This window comes from Podarcis cretensis (genome assembly GCF_951804945.1).
Source record: "Podarcis cretensis genome assembly, chromosome: 7".
NCBI classification, from domain to species: Eukaryota; Metazoa; Chordata; class Lepidosauria; order Squamata; family Lacertidae; genus Podarcis; species Podarcis cretensis.
The window spans coordinates 54,293,309-54,311,149 of NC_137176.1; the positions used below are offsets into that span (position 1 = coordinate 54,293,309).

At 42.2% G+C, this 17,841-nt stretch overlaps 2 protein-coding genes across 3 annotated transcripts in view; one reads left to right on the forward strand and one right to left on the reverse strand.

The window, feature by feature from the left end:
* Nucleotides 1–7,522, reverse strand: part of LOC307219870 (transcription elongation factor A protein 1) — a 40,474-nt gene extending 32,952 nt beyond the window's left edge. The window contains exons 1-4 of one of the 2 annotated variants that reach the window (XM_079983398.1): nt 7,305–7,522; nt 4,908–4,939; nt 3,461–3,526; nt 1,664–1,711 (exon numbers count right to left, since the gene is read on the reverse strand). In XM_079983398.1, the coding sequence (XP_079839524.1) occupies nt 1,664–1,711; nt 3,461–3,526; nt 4,908–4,939; nt 7,305–7,373 (215 nt within the window). In that variant the 5' untranslated portion in view covers nt 7,374–7,522. The remainder of the gene's footprint in view (nt 1–1,663; nt 1,712–3,460; nt 3,527–4,907; nt 4,940–7,304) is intronic. The other variant, XM_079983397.1, reaches the window with a different exon arrangement.
* Nucleotides 7,523–10,035: 2,513 nt separating this feature from the next.
* On the forward strand, nt 10,036–17,163 carry MRPL15 (mitochondrial ribosomal protein L15). The gene is made up of 5 exons (XM_079983402.1): nt 10,036–10,264; nt 11,707–11,855; nt 13,170–13,335; nt 14,445–14,568; nt 16,706–17,163. The coding sequence occupies exons 1-5, from the start codon at nt 10,148–10,150 to the stop codon at nt 17,041–17,043; spliced, it is 894 nt and encodes a 297-aa protein (XP_079839528.1). The 5' UTR covers nt 10,036–10,147; the 3' UTR covers nt 17,044–17,163.
* The last annotated feature ends 678 nt before the right edge of the window (nt 17,164–17,841 follow it).

Genomic DNA, 17,841 nt, shown 5'->3' on the forward strand with positions numbered 1-17,841 from the left:
TACGAGAAGCAAAGCTACAGGGAACCAGGCAGAGCGCTTTCTCGGTCGTGGCGCCTGCCCTGTGGAACGCCCTCCCATCAGATGTCAAAGCGATAAATAACTACCTGACATTCAGAAGACATCTTAAGGCAGCCCTGTTCAGGGAAGTTTTTAATCTGTGATATTTTGGTGTATTTTTGGTTTTTATGTAAGCCGCCCTGAGTGGCTGGAGAAACCCAGCCAGATGGGCGGGGTACAAATAATAAATTATTTATTTATTTATTTATTTATTTATTTCTTAATTATTATTATTATTATTATTATTATTATTATTATTATTATGTGCTATAGCAGGTTTAGTCAATGTGTTGCTGCAGATGTTTATGAACTACAACTGCCATCATGCCTGATCATTTGTGATGCTGGCTAGAGGTGATGGGAGTCAGGCACCAACAGCACTTGAACTACCACTCAACTACAGGAACAGCAGGAGTTGTATCATCAAGACAAATAAATTGAGTGAGTAAAGGTTTTAGGAGACTATGGTGTAGCAAGCTTAAAGGTTAGGTGACATAGTCAACAGTAGATTGAGATACAGAAACCTGAGGGGGAAATAGCCAGAGTATGTACAGGCATGAAAGACAGCCAAGGAAAGAAGAGGACAAATGAACAGGCATAGAAAACCTTACGCAGGGTCTTAGGGATCAAAGCTGAATGCTTCTGGAAGGAAGGGATTGTTGGAGAGAAACAACAGTGTTTGCAAAGAATTGTGGCTGAATGAACACAGGATGGAAATCAAGGATCTGAGGAAACAGTTCGATGGATGGAGTTGAAGAAGGGAGAGGCAAGCAAGAGGTAGGGTTAGCTATACTGGTCACTTTTTCTGGTAATATGTGTGAGCTTTTAAGCACTTTGTGAACGATTATAAAATGATATAGCTTTTCTGCCACTAAATCTGTGTGTAGGGAAGAAAGCTGCCTGCCATCCAGCTTTTATAAGTCTTAGAGCTCCAATGTAGGCAACTCTTAACATGAACATGAGCTTTGAAACAAACCACAGATCAGATCCAAACCAGAGACAGATACTGTGTCTTTATGATAGGCATAAAAGGCACGTTTATGATTGAAACTAAACAGCAACATGTGCTATACAGGAGGAATACAAAGCAAACTCTGAACAAGACCATGTGTCAGTACCCAAATTCATGTGAATGAAAGGAAACGCTGGCATAATGGGCAGCAATGTGTCTGACTATATGCTCCAGGCACCCCCAACCTTCGACCCTCCAGATGTTTTGGACTACAATTCCCATCATCCCTGACCACTGGTCCTGTTAGCTAGGGATCATGGGAGTTGTAGGCCAAAACATCTGGAGGGCCACAGGTTGGGGATGCCTGTGTTAGACTAAACATAGGCCTCTTCCTCTTTGAGCTGCAGTCCACAGAAAAGACACAACTGTGACCATAGTGCATTATATCATACATTACATGAAATTAAGGTTCAATCAGTTTTTATTGCATCCATATCCCTTCCTCATTTTACTATGTAGTGACCAAAATCAATCTTCTCTCCTCTGTCTACTTCAATATTCCTCCATTTGGAATAAATAACACTGTACGTTCAGGGAAAGAGAATGCAACAAACCTTTAAAAAATGACAAAATTCTTGCAAATCCACTACTTACCAAGAAGGCATAGCCATGTTCATGTTTAAAGAAACTGGCATAACTGGCCTGGAAATTGGGGAGAATTTTTTTTTTAATTAGTAAAAACATTCAAAACAATCATTTTCATGTGTTTCTGTAATATGTAAACGGTACCATCACTAACTCCTGATAAGATCATATCACAATAGGCAGATCTCCTTAGAGAGAAACTTTGTAACTGGCCAAGACAGGAAATGAAATTTTCTGACCCTCTTACCCCAGCTCAAATACCTGTCATGTCTTGGTCAACAAATATGGTGACCCATCACAATTAGGTAAAGGTAAAGGTACCCCTGCCCGTACGGGCCAGTCTTGACAGACTCTGGGGTTGTGCGCCCATCTCACTTAAGAGGCCAGGGGCCAGCGCTGTCCGGAGACACTTCCGGGTCACGTGGCCAGCGTGACATCGCTGCTCTGGCCAGAGCCAGAGCCGCACACGGAAACGCCGTTTACCTTCCCGCTGGTAAGCGGTCCCTATTTATCTACTTGCACCCGGAGGTGCTTTCGAACTGCTAGGTTGGCAGGCGCTGGGACCGAGCAGCGGGAGCGCACCCCGCCGCAGGGATTCGAACCGCCGACCCTTCGATCGGCAAGCCCTAGGCGCTGAGGCTTTAACCCACAGCGCCACCTGCGTCCCATCACTGACCCACTGGCAGCCAATAGATCATTTCCTGGTATTTCACACATTCTGTTTTCCTGTGTTCCTTCTGTCATGAAACAAAATACATGTTATGGACCTATTTTTTCCTACCTTTTCAACCTGCCAGTCCCTAAATAAGACTGAGCATTTTGATCCAAGACTTGGGCATAAAGGGCTTTTTTCCATTCCTGAAATCTTTTATCTTGGTTGGCTTACTTGGACAAGGCAGTATAATACATAACTTAGGATTCACCATGAAGATTTTGTGTGTTTGGGACCCACCTTCAGCCCCACCCCTTCATTGAAGTCATACTCCTTGTTTTGCAGTTCTGTCAAGTGGTACTTCCCAGGTGGTCCCAAGCCACCATTTGGGAATCAGTGTCCTATAATAAAAAAACCGTACATACTTATAAGATACATGGCAAAGCATGGACTTAATGTGGGATATTGAAGATTCTATCACTTTAAGTCATAAGTTTAATGACTTCATTTATAGCTCATGTTCTCTTTGAAATTCATTTTTGTGTACCTGAGAATGATCAAAGCATGGTTTTTTCAGGCTCACACCTAAATTACCTTACTATTTCTTCAGTCTCTCTCTAAAGTGTCAGGCTGCACTCTGTACCACAACCCGTACAATGCCTCAAGTTATTTAAGGATATTCCACAGGAGAGGAAATTCTAATGTAATCCAGAGCCCCTGTAATGATAAAACCTAAAAATGTTTCAGAAGGAAGCCTCTAGGCGCCTGCATTTCCCTGCTACCTTGAATTTCTTATTGTTGCACCATACTGTTAGTCACTCTGTGCTCCCACTGGGAGAAAGGGTGGGGTATATAGAAACAAATAAATAATACAGCTGGAGAATCTCTTGGATGCATGCTGTTGAGCCCCAGAAGCAGATTTTTGCAGCCATTTGGTCATCTCAAGCAGCTAGAAATTCTAGATGCAGTTAACCAAGGATTTGCCTTCTTGTCTGTATTTAATTTTAAAAAGAACCAAAAAGCTGAATGTATAGCAACTCCTTGTTTCTCAAAGAAAACCTTCAGGCCGTCTGTTACAAAACATGTAATTGCCATCTCATTTTGAAAATGGGGTTGGGGGAAGAACAGTAACCAAAAAGGATTAATATACTTACGCATGTGGGCAAATATACTTTATGTGTGGGCTTCTGATTCCAGCAAATGCTTCTGCCCACCCATGTCTATTAAAATACAGACAAAACAAAAAAGCTTGTCATTTAAAATCTTCCAGTTCATTTAAATATCAATCCAAAGTCATTACTTATGTCATAATTTAGCCATCCTCTTTTTTAGTATATAAAACCCAACACTTAAAAGGAGGATCCATTTCTATCAGGATTTTTTTTTTAAATTTGATTTAATCAGATTTCCAATTCTTCAATGTTTAGATCAGTATTATTTTGCAGTTTATGCTGACTACAAGGCGAAGACTTGGATTCAGCTTCAAGACTGAAAATAAATAAGACAGTAATGTAAAGCAAAAATTATTGCTACAGCCAGTTCAACTGCACACTTGTTAATTAAATATTAATTTCAAAATGTAACTTTTGGTAACTCTAAGCATCCGAAGATAGCAGTCCTGAGCGGACTTACTACAAAGTAAGCCCCCTGGAACAAATAGACACTGAAGTGTATAAAATAATTACTTCTGTAGGGAGGAGCTTTAAGGAAGCACAATGTGAAAGAAAAATATTAGAAGAGGATTCCCGTTTATTCTTTTCTAGACTAATTTCCAGCCATTAACTTAAATCAGGTGACAACCTGCATGTAAGTTTAAAAGGATACATTCCAATGCACTATTTAAACCACTAAACACATTTCAAGCACTAAATTTATTCTTACCTGAATCTTTACACCCCAAACCATACATAGACTCCTTCCCTAGCCAGGAAAACAGGGGGAAATGAATGGTGATGGGGAGAAGCCCAGCCACCAACCAGGGACCCTTGGAATAACAGGATCAGTGTTAGCAGGGGGGAGATGTTATTTCTGCCACCCAAGTTGTTCCTGGAGACCTATGCTTTTCCCACCCTCCCTCTCCCTATGCAGGTCGATGAAGAGATTACACTCTCCCAAGGAGAACAAAAATGAAGGTGTATATTGGGAAGTGTTGCCCAATAAATAAACAAATAGTCATGACTGTTTAGCCATTGAGAGAAAAATACAGGATAAAACTCCTGGCCACCCTGAGCTCAAAGGTGGGGCAAGAAAGGAAGGTGGGGTGCTAAGCCAGTTCTACAGGATTAAGGCCACTCCCACTGATAATACTAAAAATGCTATACTGTTGTTCCATGTGGCATATGCAAGGGAAGTAAAATGCAGAACTTTTAAAAAAGTAATAAAACTAGTCTGAAAAATCCCAGGATATAGTAATCCTGTTCAGAAGTAATGGTATTAACATATGGAGGTTGAGCACTGCATGCACATCAGCCAGTAATAAGCTGTCATGAGGGGAGCTTATGTAGATTTGGCTGTGGTGAGAATATTAGCATATTCTCTTGTAAGTAGCAAGCTGCATTTTTAAAGGCTAAGATCATATAGCAAGCTAAATATTTCACTTACCCAGTATCTCCTAATCCATGAAGAAATATGACCTAGAAGTTAACAGCACATTAATTAGACCATTTATTTTTAAAAAATATTACATGGTACAAAGCTATCTACAGTGAGAATGCACCTAACTCTTCAGCAACTAACCACATACTTCCATTAAATCTTGACTCCACATGTAAATAAATAAAGGGAGCTCATGTGATAAGGACAGAAGAAGGATATAACTGTTGTTCTCATTCAAACACCAGAAGCCATCTATACAGTAAGGCTTCTTTGACAAGCATAAACTCACAGCTGGTTCACATATTTTTGTATTTGGAGTAGAATATGAACAGTTGGTTGACAGTTCTAAGACTGCTTTTAATAACCATCTTGAAAACATATTCCATATGGCTAGAATCGGCTAGTATGTAAAGCTAGAATTCCCATAGCAGTGGAGTGCAGAGAAGTGGTTCAATTCCATCTATTTTGTATTCTATTTGCACCTTTAAGTTATAAGCAATATTTGATTGGAGGTTACTGGGTTTAATTCTTGTCTATTGGTATTTACAGTTGTCTATAGTGAAAGCATTTGTTGAAATGTATTTGGTAGTTGAACTGTGAACCACATTCACCTTGGGCACCTGCTTGAGGTTCACCTTTTTCTTTTTTCACAATGAATCCATCATGTATGTAAACAAGTCATTCAAAACTGCCTTAGCACGGCAGCTCCTCCATGCACTAACTATCATCCTGAGTACTGGACCACCATGTTGATCAGTTCCAACCTTGTGATTATGCCCATAGCACTGTAAGAAATGTAGTGTTGCGTTCCTCTGACTTGGTGGGACTTCCAAAGAATCATGCACAGGACTGCATTGCACATATTTTAAAGATAAAAGAATTTGGGGTGGGGAAAACCAGTGCAGCAAGGCACACATAAACTGTTCAACATACAGAGCAGTCACCTCACAGATCACTGTGTGTGGTCCCTCCTATGCAAAAGCACCTATGAGAACCAAAACCCAATTTGTATTAAAGTTTGTGTGATCCTGTTCTGGTTTGACCTTGTAGTATGAGCTAGGTAGCAAGTTTCTGAGCTGGGAGCAAAGCCAGGAAGCTCAGAACCATTTGGCAAGAAGAAACTGCATGCTGGTTGATGCTCTGGTGGTTTCATTTTTACCTCTGCCCTCAAAATAGCACTACAGAATCAAACTGGCCACTCATATGTCTTTGAAATAAATTGTTCTTGTTTCTTCCTTTCTTTCCTTATTATGAATGTTTGTTTATTTTGTCCTTTCATTGTGATGAGCCTTTCTATATTCCTTTTCCTTATAATTATTATGAGTCCTCGGGGATATAGGGCCCCACCAACCTAATTAGAAGTAGCTTGTGCTGCTCATCAAGTTATTCATTATAAATTCTCATCACTAAAATGCTTAGGTGGGACACTCCTGCATGGAAACTGACACTAAAATAACTCACTTAGCTCTACTTCGCGCTTCTGGTTATTCTGGTGCAAGTGTTCATATTCCAAACACTTTTGAAAGAGACAGCAAAAGGTGATGAAATGTTTTGTTGCAGCCAAGTCTCTCAACAAATGAGAGCATGTGCTGGCTTCCCAAAGCCTTCTCAGCAATTTATCCGATTGCCGCGACATTCAGTTGCGATTTTCCCACCTGCCCACACAGGATTTGACACCGAGGCCGTGAAATGCAAAGTATTTTTAATTTTAACACAAGAAATTACTACTTAGGGTCTTGCTTATAAACTTGGATTAGCACCATCTGAGGCAAGGAAAGGACCCAAGCGGCTGCGCGGTCTTAATTAAGATTTTCAAGCGCAACAATGCTTTGTTCGGCTCATATTGTGAAACCTGGCGGTATTCGAATATGAGCTTGGCCAGATTTTGTTTTTCTTCCCTGAAATGGGAGGAAGGGGAAGAGAACGCTGCTTGGTTTCTGCAAGAACTGCTTGCAGAATATGCATCTTTACCATATGTCAAAACCACGCGTCTGTTCATACTGCGTACATAACATTCACCACACTTAAAAGACCTCGAGCAAAACCCAAGACTTTTACGGTTTACCTACAAGGGGGCGGCGGCGACTTAAGTGCGGCTCAAGGGCATTACCGCCCAACGGGAGACAAGCGAGGGCGCCTGTCCAAAAGCCAGGCCAGGGGCAGGAGGCGAAGGGGGGGGGGAGGTGCTTACGACACTGCTGTGGGCCCTCCGACTCCAAAGCAAGTCGCGCTGCGTTCCGCGGGGCTTCCTCCCAAAGAGTCATTGAGTTTAGGAGTGCGATACCCAAGACGCCTCCCCCCCCCCCGCCAGCCCCTGCCTGGTCAACTCTTCCCCCCCCCCCAAAAAAAGACCACCCCCTCATTACGAGAGGCGCCAGGCGCTGCCGCTCCTTCTTCACTCACCGCGGCGGTGGCCTTTCTGGCGGCCGGGACGATGGCTGGCAGCGGGGCAGACATGTTGTTGCCGCACATACACTGGACTCTCCGACCCGCAGGGTGGGCGGGGGGAGGCCGGTGAGAAACCGTCGCGGGAGGGAGGAGGAACGGGCGTGGCGGGGAAACGGATTGGAAGGAAGAAAACGGGGAGGAAGCTGGGCCGGGCCCGCCTCCTACGTCAGCGGAGGCGAGCGAGCGCACGCCCGTGCGTGCCTTTCTCTTGCGTGTGGCGTCAGCAAGCGAGGGCGGCCGTTAAAAGGTGTAAGTGTGTAGGCCTCTTCGGGTCGCTCGAGCGCCTGCTTTGTTTCTGTGGGGTGGATTCGCACACGGGTGGTGGTAGTTGTTTTTTTAAAAAAATTAAAAAAAGCACCACAGCGGCTTCTGCTCAGCCTGCTTCTAGTTTATTATTGCCGCCGCTTTTTGTTTTTTTCTCTCAAAAGGCTGGGGAACGGGGTTTCGACTTCGTGGCCCGCAGCCAGGAATGATGGGAGTTGTAGTCCAAGCAACTTCTGGAGGTTTACCGTCAGGTCCCCGTCCCCCGTCCTCCCCCCAGGTTTCCCCGCACCTCCTGTAGAGTGGCCGTAAAGAAAATGGAAAAGGCAAACCAAAAAAGCTTCAGAGATAAAAGAGGTAGAGAAAAACATAACCAAAAGTCTTAGCTTTAATCTGCCATTGAAATCCAGAATATTGCCGTCCTACCAACAAAAGGAACAGCCCGGACACAGCCTGGATTCCTGCTTTTTAAAACTCTGGTCTTTATGTAAGAGTAATTTCAGAGGTTTTAAAACTGCCTCGGTAAAGTTTTTCAAGAGCAGCATATAAATAGACAGGGAGCTGCATTTGTATTGGAATTTGCACTGCAGAGCTTTATTTTTATTTGTTTACAAACTTCAATGAAAATATTAAAAACATTTACCAAGCAGAGTGCTTCTTCCAAGACACTTAACATGTACAGATGTTAAGGCTGGTATGCAGTCATCTAAATGGCATCAAAATAAACCTGGGAAATCTTTTACATTACAGATTAAGCTCACATTCACAGGGTATACTGTAGGGCTGTTTTGAATGTTTAAAGGTAAAGGTAAAGGGACCCCTGACCATTAGGTCCAGTCGTGGCCGACTCTGGGGTTGCGGCGCTCATCTCGCTTTACTGGCCGAAGGAGCCAGCGTACAGCTTCCGGGTCATGTGGCCAGCATGACTAAGCCGCTTCTGGCGAACCAGAGCAGCACACGGAAACGCCATTTACCTTCCCGCCGTAGCGGTACCTATTTATCTACTTGCACTGGTGTGCTTTCGAACTGCTAGGTTGGCAGGAGCAGGGACCGAGCAATGGGAGCTCACCCCATCGCGGGGATTCGAACCGCCAACCTTCTGATCGGCAAGCCCTAGGCTCTGTGATTTAACCCACAGCGCCACCCGGGTCCCTTTGAATGTTTAGAAACACGCAAATACAAAGATTTTCCGGGGGGCCCTCCCATACACAAAATAAGAGCACAAGTTCTTTATTTCTGTCTTGCTTCTGGGTGGCTTGCTAGTGCCCAGCACTCGGGGCAAAGCTTTGTGGCACAAATCCAGGGCCCAATCAGCAGAATGAGCAGGTTGGTTTGTGTCATTTTGAAATAAGTGAATACTTTCCCATCTACAGAGAAGTGGGATTAATAACATTTCAGGTGTAAACTTACTCTTCAGGACTGTTAAAGTGGTATAAAACCATCTGAGTGAGATTGTACCTTTCTGCATCTGGTGAAAGGGGCTTCACAGCAGTGGAGCTCTGAAATGCCACCCACCTCTTGAAATCCAGCTGACACCAACATTGGCTGGCTTTTTTGCTGCTAGCTAGACTTATTTCTTCATCCATGCTTTTTAATGATGTGGTTTCTTGACGCAGTAAGGCTGTAATTCTACCCCCCCCCCCGCCCCTGTTTACCTGGGAGAAAGCCCAGCGGGGTTACATCTGGGTAGACATTAGGAAGGATTTCAGCTGAGGCTACTGATTTTGTAGTATGGAGGTATGACTGACTTTCTATTTTCATTTTTTATTGGAATTGCATTGCTGTTTTCACTGGAATGGTTAGCTTGGTTTTATATTTAATGTACTCCACCCTAGAACCACTTGCGGTTCAGAAATGAAATAAATGATAGTGACAGCTGTTTTGCAGGAGACAATGTATTGTTGTTGTTGTTGTTGAATTTATATACCGCCCTATACCCGGGGGGGGGGGGTCTCAGGGCGGTTCACAGAATATAGTAAATGTAAAAATCCAAATGCAGTGCAGCTGTGATCTGGCAGCGGTGTCAGCGTGCTTCCGCCTGCAACAGAAGCGAAGTCTGGAACCGTTGTCCTTCAAACTGAGATGTGATGCCCATTCCATTGAATTCAGACACGTTGTGCTTCCCCTCTCTCAAAACAATGGATAATAATAATAATAATAATAATAATAATAATAATAATAATAAAATAAATAAATAAATAAAGGATTAAAAATACATTAAAACATCAGTCATTAAAAACTTCCCTAAACAGGGCTGCCTTCAGATGTCTTCCAAAGTTCAGTTACTTGTTTATTTCTTTGACATCTGATGGGAGGGCGTTCCACAGGGTGGGCGAGATACCAAAACAAAACGAGGAACCGGGAGAGGTGCCTCTCTATTATTTCTTTTCTCTACAGCTACAGCATGGGGTTGATGGTGTTTCTGCGCCGGCGCAGAGCCTGCTGATTGGTTCTCTCTGGTGGGCTCTCCCTCCTCCCGCCGCGCCGCCCCTTCCTCTCTCCTTCATTCGTCGCCCTTCGCTCGTGCCGCGGGAGCGATGGCAGCGCGGGCTGGAGGAGGCGGAGGGGGCCGCGCCAAGGCCTTGGAGCTGCTGCGGACCTTGCCCAGGGTCAGCCTCGCCAATCTACGGCCGAACGATGGCGCCCGGAGTCGGGTGAGTTGGAAGCTGACGGGTGAGGAGGGAGGCCTTGGCTCCGCGGCTGCCTCGCTTGACGCTGCAGCGTTAGGCCGCCTCTGCGCTGCTAAGCGATTTTCCCTGCCTCCCCTCCCTTATTCAGTGCTGCCTGCCCTTTTTTTGATAGGGTCACTGGTGTCTCTAAAGGGACCCAGAAGAAAGGAGGGGCACGTTTAGCTTATTTCCCGTAAGTGGCCCCCTTGTGTGACTTCATTTTCTTCACGTGGGGGTGACCTTAGAAGTACAAAAGGATGCCTGTGTGCATGTTTTTACTGGACCCAGTCATATTGCATCTGAGTACAGTACACAATATTTTACCTAGAATCCTGTGGCATCTTAAAGTCTGCTCAGTTTATAGTGCATGATATTTACTAGGAATGAGCGTGCTTCATCTGAGGCATATGTAATTACAAATCTTACAAGTATATGTATATATACACACAAACACTGATATTTAAAAAGTTGTGAGCAGTGTCTAATGCCCATATATTTCAGTCATAGTTTTTTAGCATTGTTACCCTATTCTGTCCAATTCCCATATTCTAAAAATACTGAAACACTAGGCTACGTAAACACTATACTTTTAAAGCACACACGTATCCTAGGAGCTGTAATTTGTTAAGGTTGATAGGAATTGTAGCTCTGAGGGGTAAACTACACTTCCCAGGATTCAGGGGGTGGGCGTGCTTTAAATGTATGGTGTGTCACGGGAGAGTAAAGCAGTTAGAATGCATGAAATCTGGGGAGGAATGATTTTTTTAATTGAAAAGGTGAAGTTTATGCTGCATTCATGATGCAAAATTCTCTATTCCAATTGCTTCACGTTTTATATAAATAATAGTAGAAATGAATTGAATTAGTCTGTACGTGCAAGGAACAATATACGGTACTTTAAAAGTAAGCTTACACCAAAAGATGGAAATAATCTCTTGCTCACGAAATCTTATGCCACAATATGCTAGTTTGTCTTAATGCCATGGGACTTCTTGCTGCAATGGCTGGAGCTTTTCCAGTAGGAAGCATGATTTGTGGAATAACCGTTAGTCATTTTTTCTGTATGTAGCAGGGAACCCATTACAAGTTGTGGAATTTATTTTTAGACTATTATCTGACAGCTTCCATACCTCTGCCTCTTTCCTACTCACTTTTCTACACCACTCACCTTGCTGTGGATTATGCAAATTAATGGGGTTTTATTCTGTGGTGTGTTCCGAAAAGTCAGACCTTATTTCCTATACATGCTTACTCAGTATTAAGTATCACTGTATTCATTGGGGATTTTTTTCCAAGTATGTGTGCACAAGATTGTACAATCTTCTATGATTTTTTTTAAGGGGGGTACCTGTGTCACAGAACTATTCTTTCACAAATAAACTGAATATGTGTTATGTAACAAACTGATGTTTGGCTATTTCCTTTAGGAAAAGAGTCGGCGTGAAAAGTCTCAATGGAGGAAAACAACTCACAGAAGCCAATGGAAAAGAGGAACTCGTCCTCGATTAGGCTTTGAAGGAGGCCAAACTCCATTTTATTTAGTTATTCCAAAATATGGCTACAATAAAGGTCACCAGTAAGTTTGCTTCCATGATCATTTTTTTTAAAAATGTCTGTAGTCAAAATTTATTGAAAGCAAAATCCAAACTCCTAGCTGGGAACAGTGGGGTGGACTGCTGCATCCAGAGCCCTCCAGTTGTGACAGTGAAGACAGAAGGTGGGGGCAGGAGGTAATTTAAATTATTTTTGCTGCACCATCTCCAGACTGGTGTAGTTGAAGGACACAGATTGGGGCCGTTGTTAGTAGCTGGAGCAGCTTTCAAAATCAATACACAGCACTATTTTAGGTCCATTAATTTCATGAGTCTACTCTGAGTATAACATACTTGGATGTAGCCCAGTGTATTTTTCATTTTTGGGGGGTGTCTTTTTAAAGTAAACCATGGTACAGTATCACTGCATGCAGACATGTAGAAAAACCTAAAAGCACTGCTGTTTAAAACACATGCATATATTTAAGAAGGTAAGGCAGAACAAAAATGAGATTTTTCACGTCTTTGCCTAAATTGTTGAGAAATGAAAAAGAAACTAATGATTTATTTTTCCAGCCTCTCACAGAGGAAAGAGGATTAGCAAAATGCTCTTTTGATTCAAATTACTATTTGTTCCACCATTCTCAAATCCCAAATCAGACCTGAGGTAGGGGGTGTCTTGATGCGCCAGTCATAACAGGTGATGAGGTTGTGCATTGCACTCAACAGCAGAACCCTACTCAGTTTTAATCTGGCACTGTACTTGGTTGTGTACAGAAGTGAAATCAGTTGGTGCACAGCTTAATCTTTTGCAGCTAGAGTCAAGGAACACTGCTAATAATGCTATCAGCAACATGATAAAAGTAGATTGGAATCCTATTATAAGGAAAGAACAAGAAGCCAAATTTCTATGACAGTATGTGAATATTTGGCATGTGCGGAGACCATCCATGGTCCGGAAAACCTATCTTGTTCATGCAAGAGATAGTGTGTATGGAGTGAGAATCTCTCCACCCCAGTTCAAGCGGCCCTTCGCTCATGCCTCATTGCAACCAATATGTTTTTTATTTTTAAAAAAACACAACAGTGATAAAATTCAGTGGGATTGCTTTCCAGGTACGATTGGGATAGGGAACCTGGTACTTCCCAGAAGTTGTCGGATTCTCAGTAGTGTGGGATTAAAGGTACTATAGTCCAGCAACCTTCCTGTGATGGATATCTTGGGTTGCACCCTTTGCACTTAATCCAGTAGTAGAGCAGATTTCACTCACTTCGGTGAGACTTTCACAGGAGGAGCTTTGCAGTGCAATTTGTGCTTAGTTCTGAAACTCTAAAACAGTTTTCCTTTGTTTGTACAGCCTCAGGCGCCAGTATCCGCCTCTCACTCTCAAAAGGCTACAGTACCTGATTGACTTAGGTAGAGTTGACCCCACACAACCAATAGACCTCACGCAGCTGGTAAATGCCAGAGGTGTAACAATACAGCCACTCAAAAGAGATTATGGTATCCAACTTGTGGAGGAGGTAGGTCTGTAATGCATTATATTTTAAGCCATTTAGTTTTGGGCATGTTCTGTTTTTTTGTTTTTGTTTTAATAGATGAAGACAAGTAGGTATCACTCCACTAGAGAGCAGTATACATTATCAGATTACTTGGTTTTGTTTTGCTGGGTAAGGCACATTCTTAAATCAGATTATTTTAACAATGGAAAGCATGGAAAAATAGATGAAAGTTAAATCCTAGTTTGGTGAGTAGATGTTTGATCAAAATTCTTGGTGTTGTCAGGTCTTGCACACAAGTTTTTTAAATGTAACATAGATTCCAGAGATGAATGCAGCAAAGTGGGTGAACGTTATAAAAATAAATTTGGAGTCCAAAGATGTAACTCATTCCTGGGCCATATGGCATTTTGGATTTGCAAAGCAAAAGCAATCTGCTTTTGAAACTCCAGAGAATTTCAAAATCTGTTTGTTGTATGTCAAAGGAGTCTACTTTTAAATAGCAGAAGAAAGCAGCCAAATGATTTTTTCTAGTCTTACAGCTACTTCTGTGAAAGCAAATATTGCATCCTGTCAGCTTGACTTGCTGGCGTGAATAGTTCAAAGCGAATAGGTTTTCAGTCTTTTTTATATGGAGATGTTTTTGATGAAATTCTACATTCTGTTGTAATGGCAAATGCTAAATAATTTTTGTGATTCTGATTATGAAAGGAAGTGGTGAACCCTACTGAGCATCAATCTTGAGTGCAGCAGGATTGCTATTTCATATTTTCAACTGGGCTCAACAAAACAGCAGCTTAGAGCCTACCCCATGTTTCTCAAGACAAATCCCCAACACTCAGGAGAGGATTTTTGAAGGGATACAAAGTGGAAGAAGGGATGGGAAAATTTCTTTCTGTTTGAGTTACACTGGTTTGGATACCAATATAAGGTATCCTTTGCTCTTTCTCTTTTGATGAAGAGTAATGAAATTATGTTATATTCCATGCACTTGAACGTCTGAGACCCATAAAAGGTTTTCAGTTCTTTGCTGTACATTATAGAGCATGATAGCTGAATAATATGAGCCTGTTGATTTTTATGTGACCTGTTGATTTTTATGTGACCTAACCACTCTTCATGTGAACTTGTAGGGTGCCGATACATTTGCAGCAAAAATTAATATTGAAGTGCAGATAGCATCTGAACTCGCCATTGCTGCTATTGAAAAAAATGGTGGCGTTATTACTACAGCCTTCTATGATCCAAGGAGTGTGGGTAAGAATTCTCACTGCCTCTGTCCAATTCTCTGTCCAATTCTCTCTGCCTCTGTCAGTATTTTCTATTTCAGTGTTTATTTTCATCGCAGCTCTTTATCAGCATATACAACTAGTCTTTTAGATGGTTCTTGAGGGCAACCCTTGCATTTTTCCGCAACAACAAAATGCAGAAATGAGCTATGAGCGGAATTTCGCCTACCATTTTAGCTGGGCTTGTGTAAAGGGTTGGCATTCTTAGGCCTGCATCTTGCTAGGGAGATCATTCAGAAGACATGGATCCCCCTGCCCCTGCTGCTCTATCGCCTTTCTCTTGCTGCTTGAGTGAGCAGCAGCTGGAACAAGACGAGGAGGGAGCAGTACTTTTCTTGCCCTCTGAACAGTCATGCAGGCTGAGCCCAAAAGAAGAGGGCAAATGAATGGCCAGCAGTTATCTGTCTGGAAATGGTTGTTATAGGTGGCTTGTAAGCAACACAGATATTTTAGCTTACAAGGTGAGCTGACTGAGCACATCTTGCCCATGGACCCTTCCTAAACCTGGCACTGGCACTGCATGCTTTCCTCAACAGCATGTCTTTAAATAAACTGGTGTTAAAATTGCACGAGGGTCTCTGTTGCTCCTCCCCCCCCCCCCATCAACCTTTCACTTCATGTGTTTTGATTGCATGCAAATCAGAGACCATTCCTCATTCAAATGAACTCCTGGATTTAGTCTATTGTGCCTGCATAATAGAATTCCAGGTGCTTCCCTTCCCGTGCTTTCCTTTTGCTATAGGAAAAGTAACTACTGCAAAAGGGTCTTGCCTACTGCACTTTTTGCCCTTTCGGACCTGTAGATTTATGTGATTGCTTTATGTGAAGACAAGTTCTATGTAGGCAGCTACTTAAGCTATTAGCAGGGTTGGGGAACAGAATCTTCCTCAGCTCTGTCAAGGGTCACTACTGAGGACATTGCCTAAAGTTAACATTGCTTTTGATGTTAATATATGGAGAAGGCATTACAGTACCCTGGACCCATACTGTTTATGGCTTTAAAGATAAAAAATTATCCAAATTTAGACCAGAAACAAATGGATAGCCAATTAAGGTCATCCCGGATTAGTGCTTTATGAACTCTGTGGTCTGGTCCAGCCGTCTTCATTTCATTAAAATAAAAAATGTTTTCAAAGGATGTTCCATGTACAGCACAATGTGGTAAACTACTTGAGACATTAGGGCACATAAGACAGGGGCTAAACCCATTTTATCACAAATGGGTGCAGTAGATTTGTCAGCCAGTGCTGGAGAACAATCCACACCTGTTTAAAACTGTTGCTTTGCCAATAGAAGTACTTGCAAGCTATGGAGAGGATGTGATTCCTTGTCCAGCACAGGCATATTTCCCCATATCCAGATCAAGTGGCCCATTTGCTACCAGTAACTCAGTCTTGTCTGGAGTCTGCTTCAGTGTGTTCACAGTCATCCAGGCAGTTTGGCCAGTTTCCCTAAGGAAAATAAAGGGAACAGACTTCATATTCTCTGTGCTTGACTTCATATCCTCTAATTGCTATAGATGAATTCAATGCAGAAATCTGCTGTTGTGTAAACCTAATGGGCCTAAATAAGTTAAGCGGCACCTTTTCCAGATTAATTCTGAATTTTGAATGTCATTCCTAAGAGATTTCCCCACTAGAGGTATAGCAGGTGTATATGGTTTGGGGCACATTAAAAATTAAAATATTTATTTCTAAACCACCCTCCATCAGTTATGACCTACGGAGGTTTACAGTCAAACATCAAAGCATTACAACATTGTAACATTCAATTAATTATTTCAATCCAATTTATAACCATATAATCAGAGGAGCTGACAACATCTATCAATTTGTAGCTGGTCTCCAAAGGCCTAGAAGGAAGAGGTAGGTCTTCAGCCAGTGCTTAGAATCCACTTAGAATCCTATGACTGTGTCAGTCTTACCTCCAAGGGAAGGGTGTTGGATAGATGGGGAGCCACCACAGAGAAGGCCCTATTCCTCACTCAGCAGGAGGATGTAAGCTAAAGAACACAATATTTATACTACACCCACCTTTCGGCAATGAAATCAGAAATGCCAGAGTAGCTAATACTGTATTTTTTTGTTCCATTATTTTGCACATAGGTATTCTTTGCAAGCCAGTGCCCTTTTTCCTACAAGGCAAGCCTATTCCAAAGCGAATGCTTCCTCCTGAAAATCTTGTCCGTTACTATACAGATCCTAATAATCGTGGCTACCTGGCTGATCCATCGAAGATTTCAGAAGCAAGACTAGAGCTTTCCAAGAAATATGGTTATGTCTTACCAGATATTACAAAAGATGAACTCTTCCAAATGCTGAGCACACGCAAGGACCCCAGACAGATTTTCTTTGGCCTTGCTCCAGGTTGGGTGGTAAACATGCCAGAAAAGAAAATTCTGAAACCAACAGATGAGCGCTTGCTAAAATACTACAGCTCATGAATGCTCAGGTTGGAGGCAACTGTTAAAAGAACTCAAAACACAAAACTGTATTGTCACTATTTTATATTAATACACAGCTAGTCACAGTACAAATAAAATAATAAAGTGTTGACTGTATAATAGTTCCATAAACTGTTTTTTAAAAATTCCTCCTTTATGTGAGATAAGTTGATTGGTATCAGGATTTCCTTCTGAGTATCTAATAAATGTGCTTTTCACCTGCTTACAATCTGCTTTACAATGTACGTATACATACAACACCATCCTCTAGCTTCTGCAATTGTTTCTGGAATCATATAATCATATATTTTGTTTTAAAATAGTAATCTTTGCAACTATAAGTAGGCATCATAGAAAAACAAATCAGCTGGCACATATGAGCCTCTGAATTCCTCTGACTGGTGTTGTCTGCTCCCTTTTCTCTAGCCCCACAGTCACCTTTCTCAAGCTTTAAAGCATGCTGTGGTGCTGTCCCTGCTTCCTCTGCTGGCTCTTCTGCTCTGATCCACTTGTCAAAACTACTAGGTTGCTTCTTTTGATGTTGTAGCACAAAACTCTGCTTGAGCAAGGAGCTAACTAGATGGCACAGAAGTGGATTATACATATATTTTTCAATATATGAAGAAGCCACAACTCAGTCTAAAGACAGGTTTCATATTACTATGTGGTATAATTGTAGCTGTTGATGTGGATACACCAACTACACTGAAGCAACTCAACTCCAGGTTTTTCAGTAATAGTCATGTCAAACTCCCATGCCTCAGCAGGGAGTTAGTTCCATGGTCAGGGGGAAGGCAT

Coding starts and splice junctions, on each gene's coding strand:
- MRPL15 (XM_079983402.1), top strand. CDS start 10,148: ATGGCAGCGCGGGCTGGAGGAGGCGGAGGGGGCCGCGCCAAGGCCTTG. Junction 11,856..13,169: donor GGCTACAATAAAGGTCACCA/GTAAGTTTGCTT, acceptor TTGTTTGTACAG/CCTCAGGCGCCAGTATCCGC. Junction 13,336..14,444: donor GTATCCAACTTGTGGAGGAG/GTAGGTCTGTAA, acceptor GTGAACTTGTAG/GGTGCCGATACATTTGCAGC.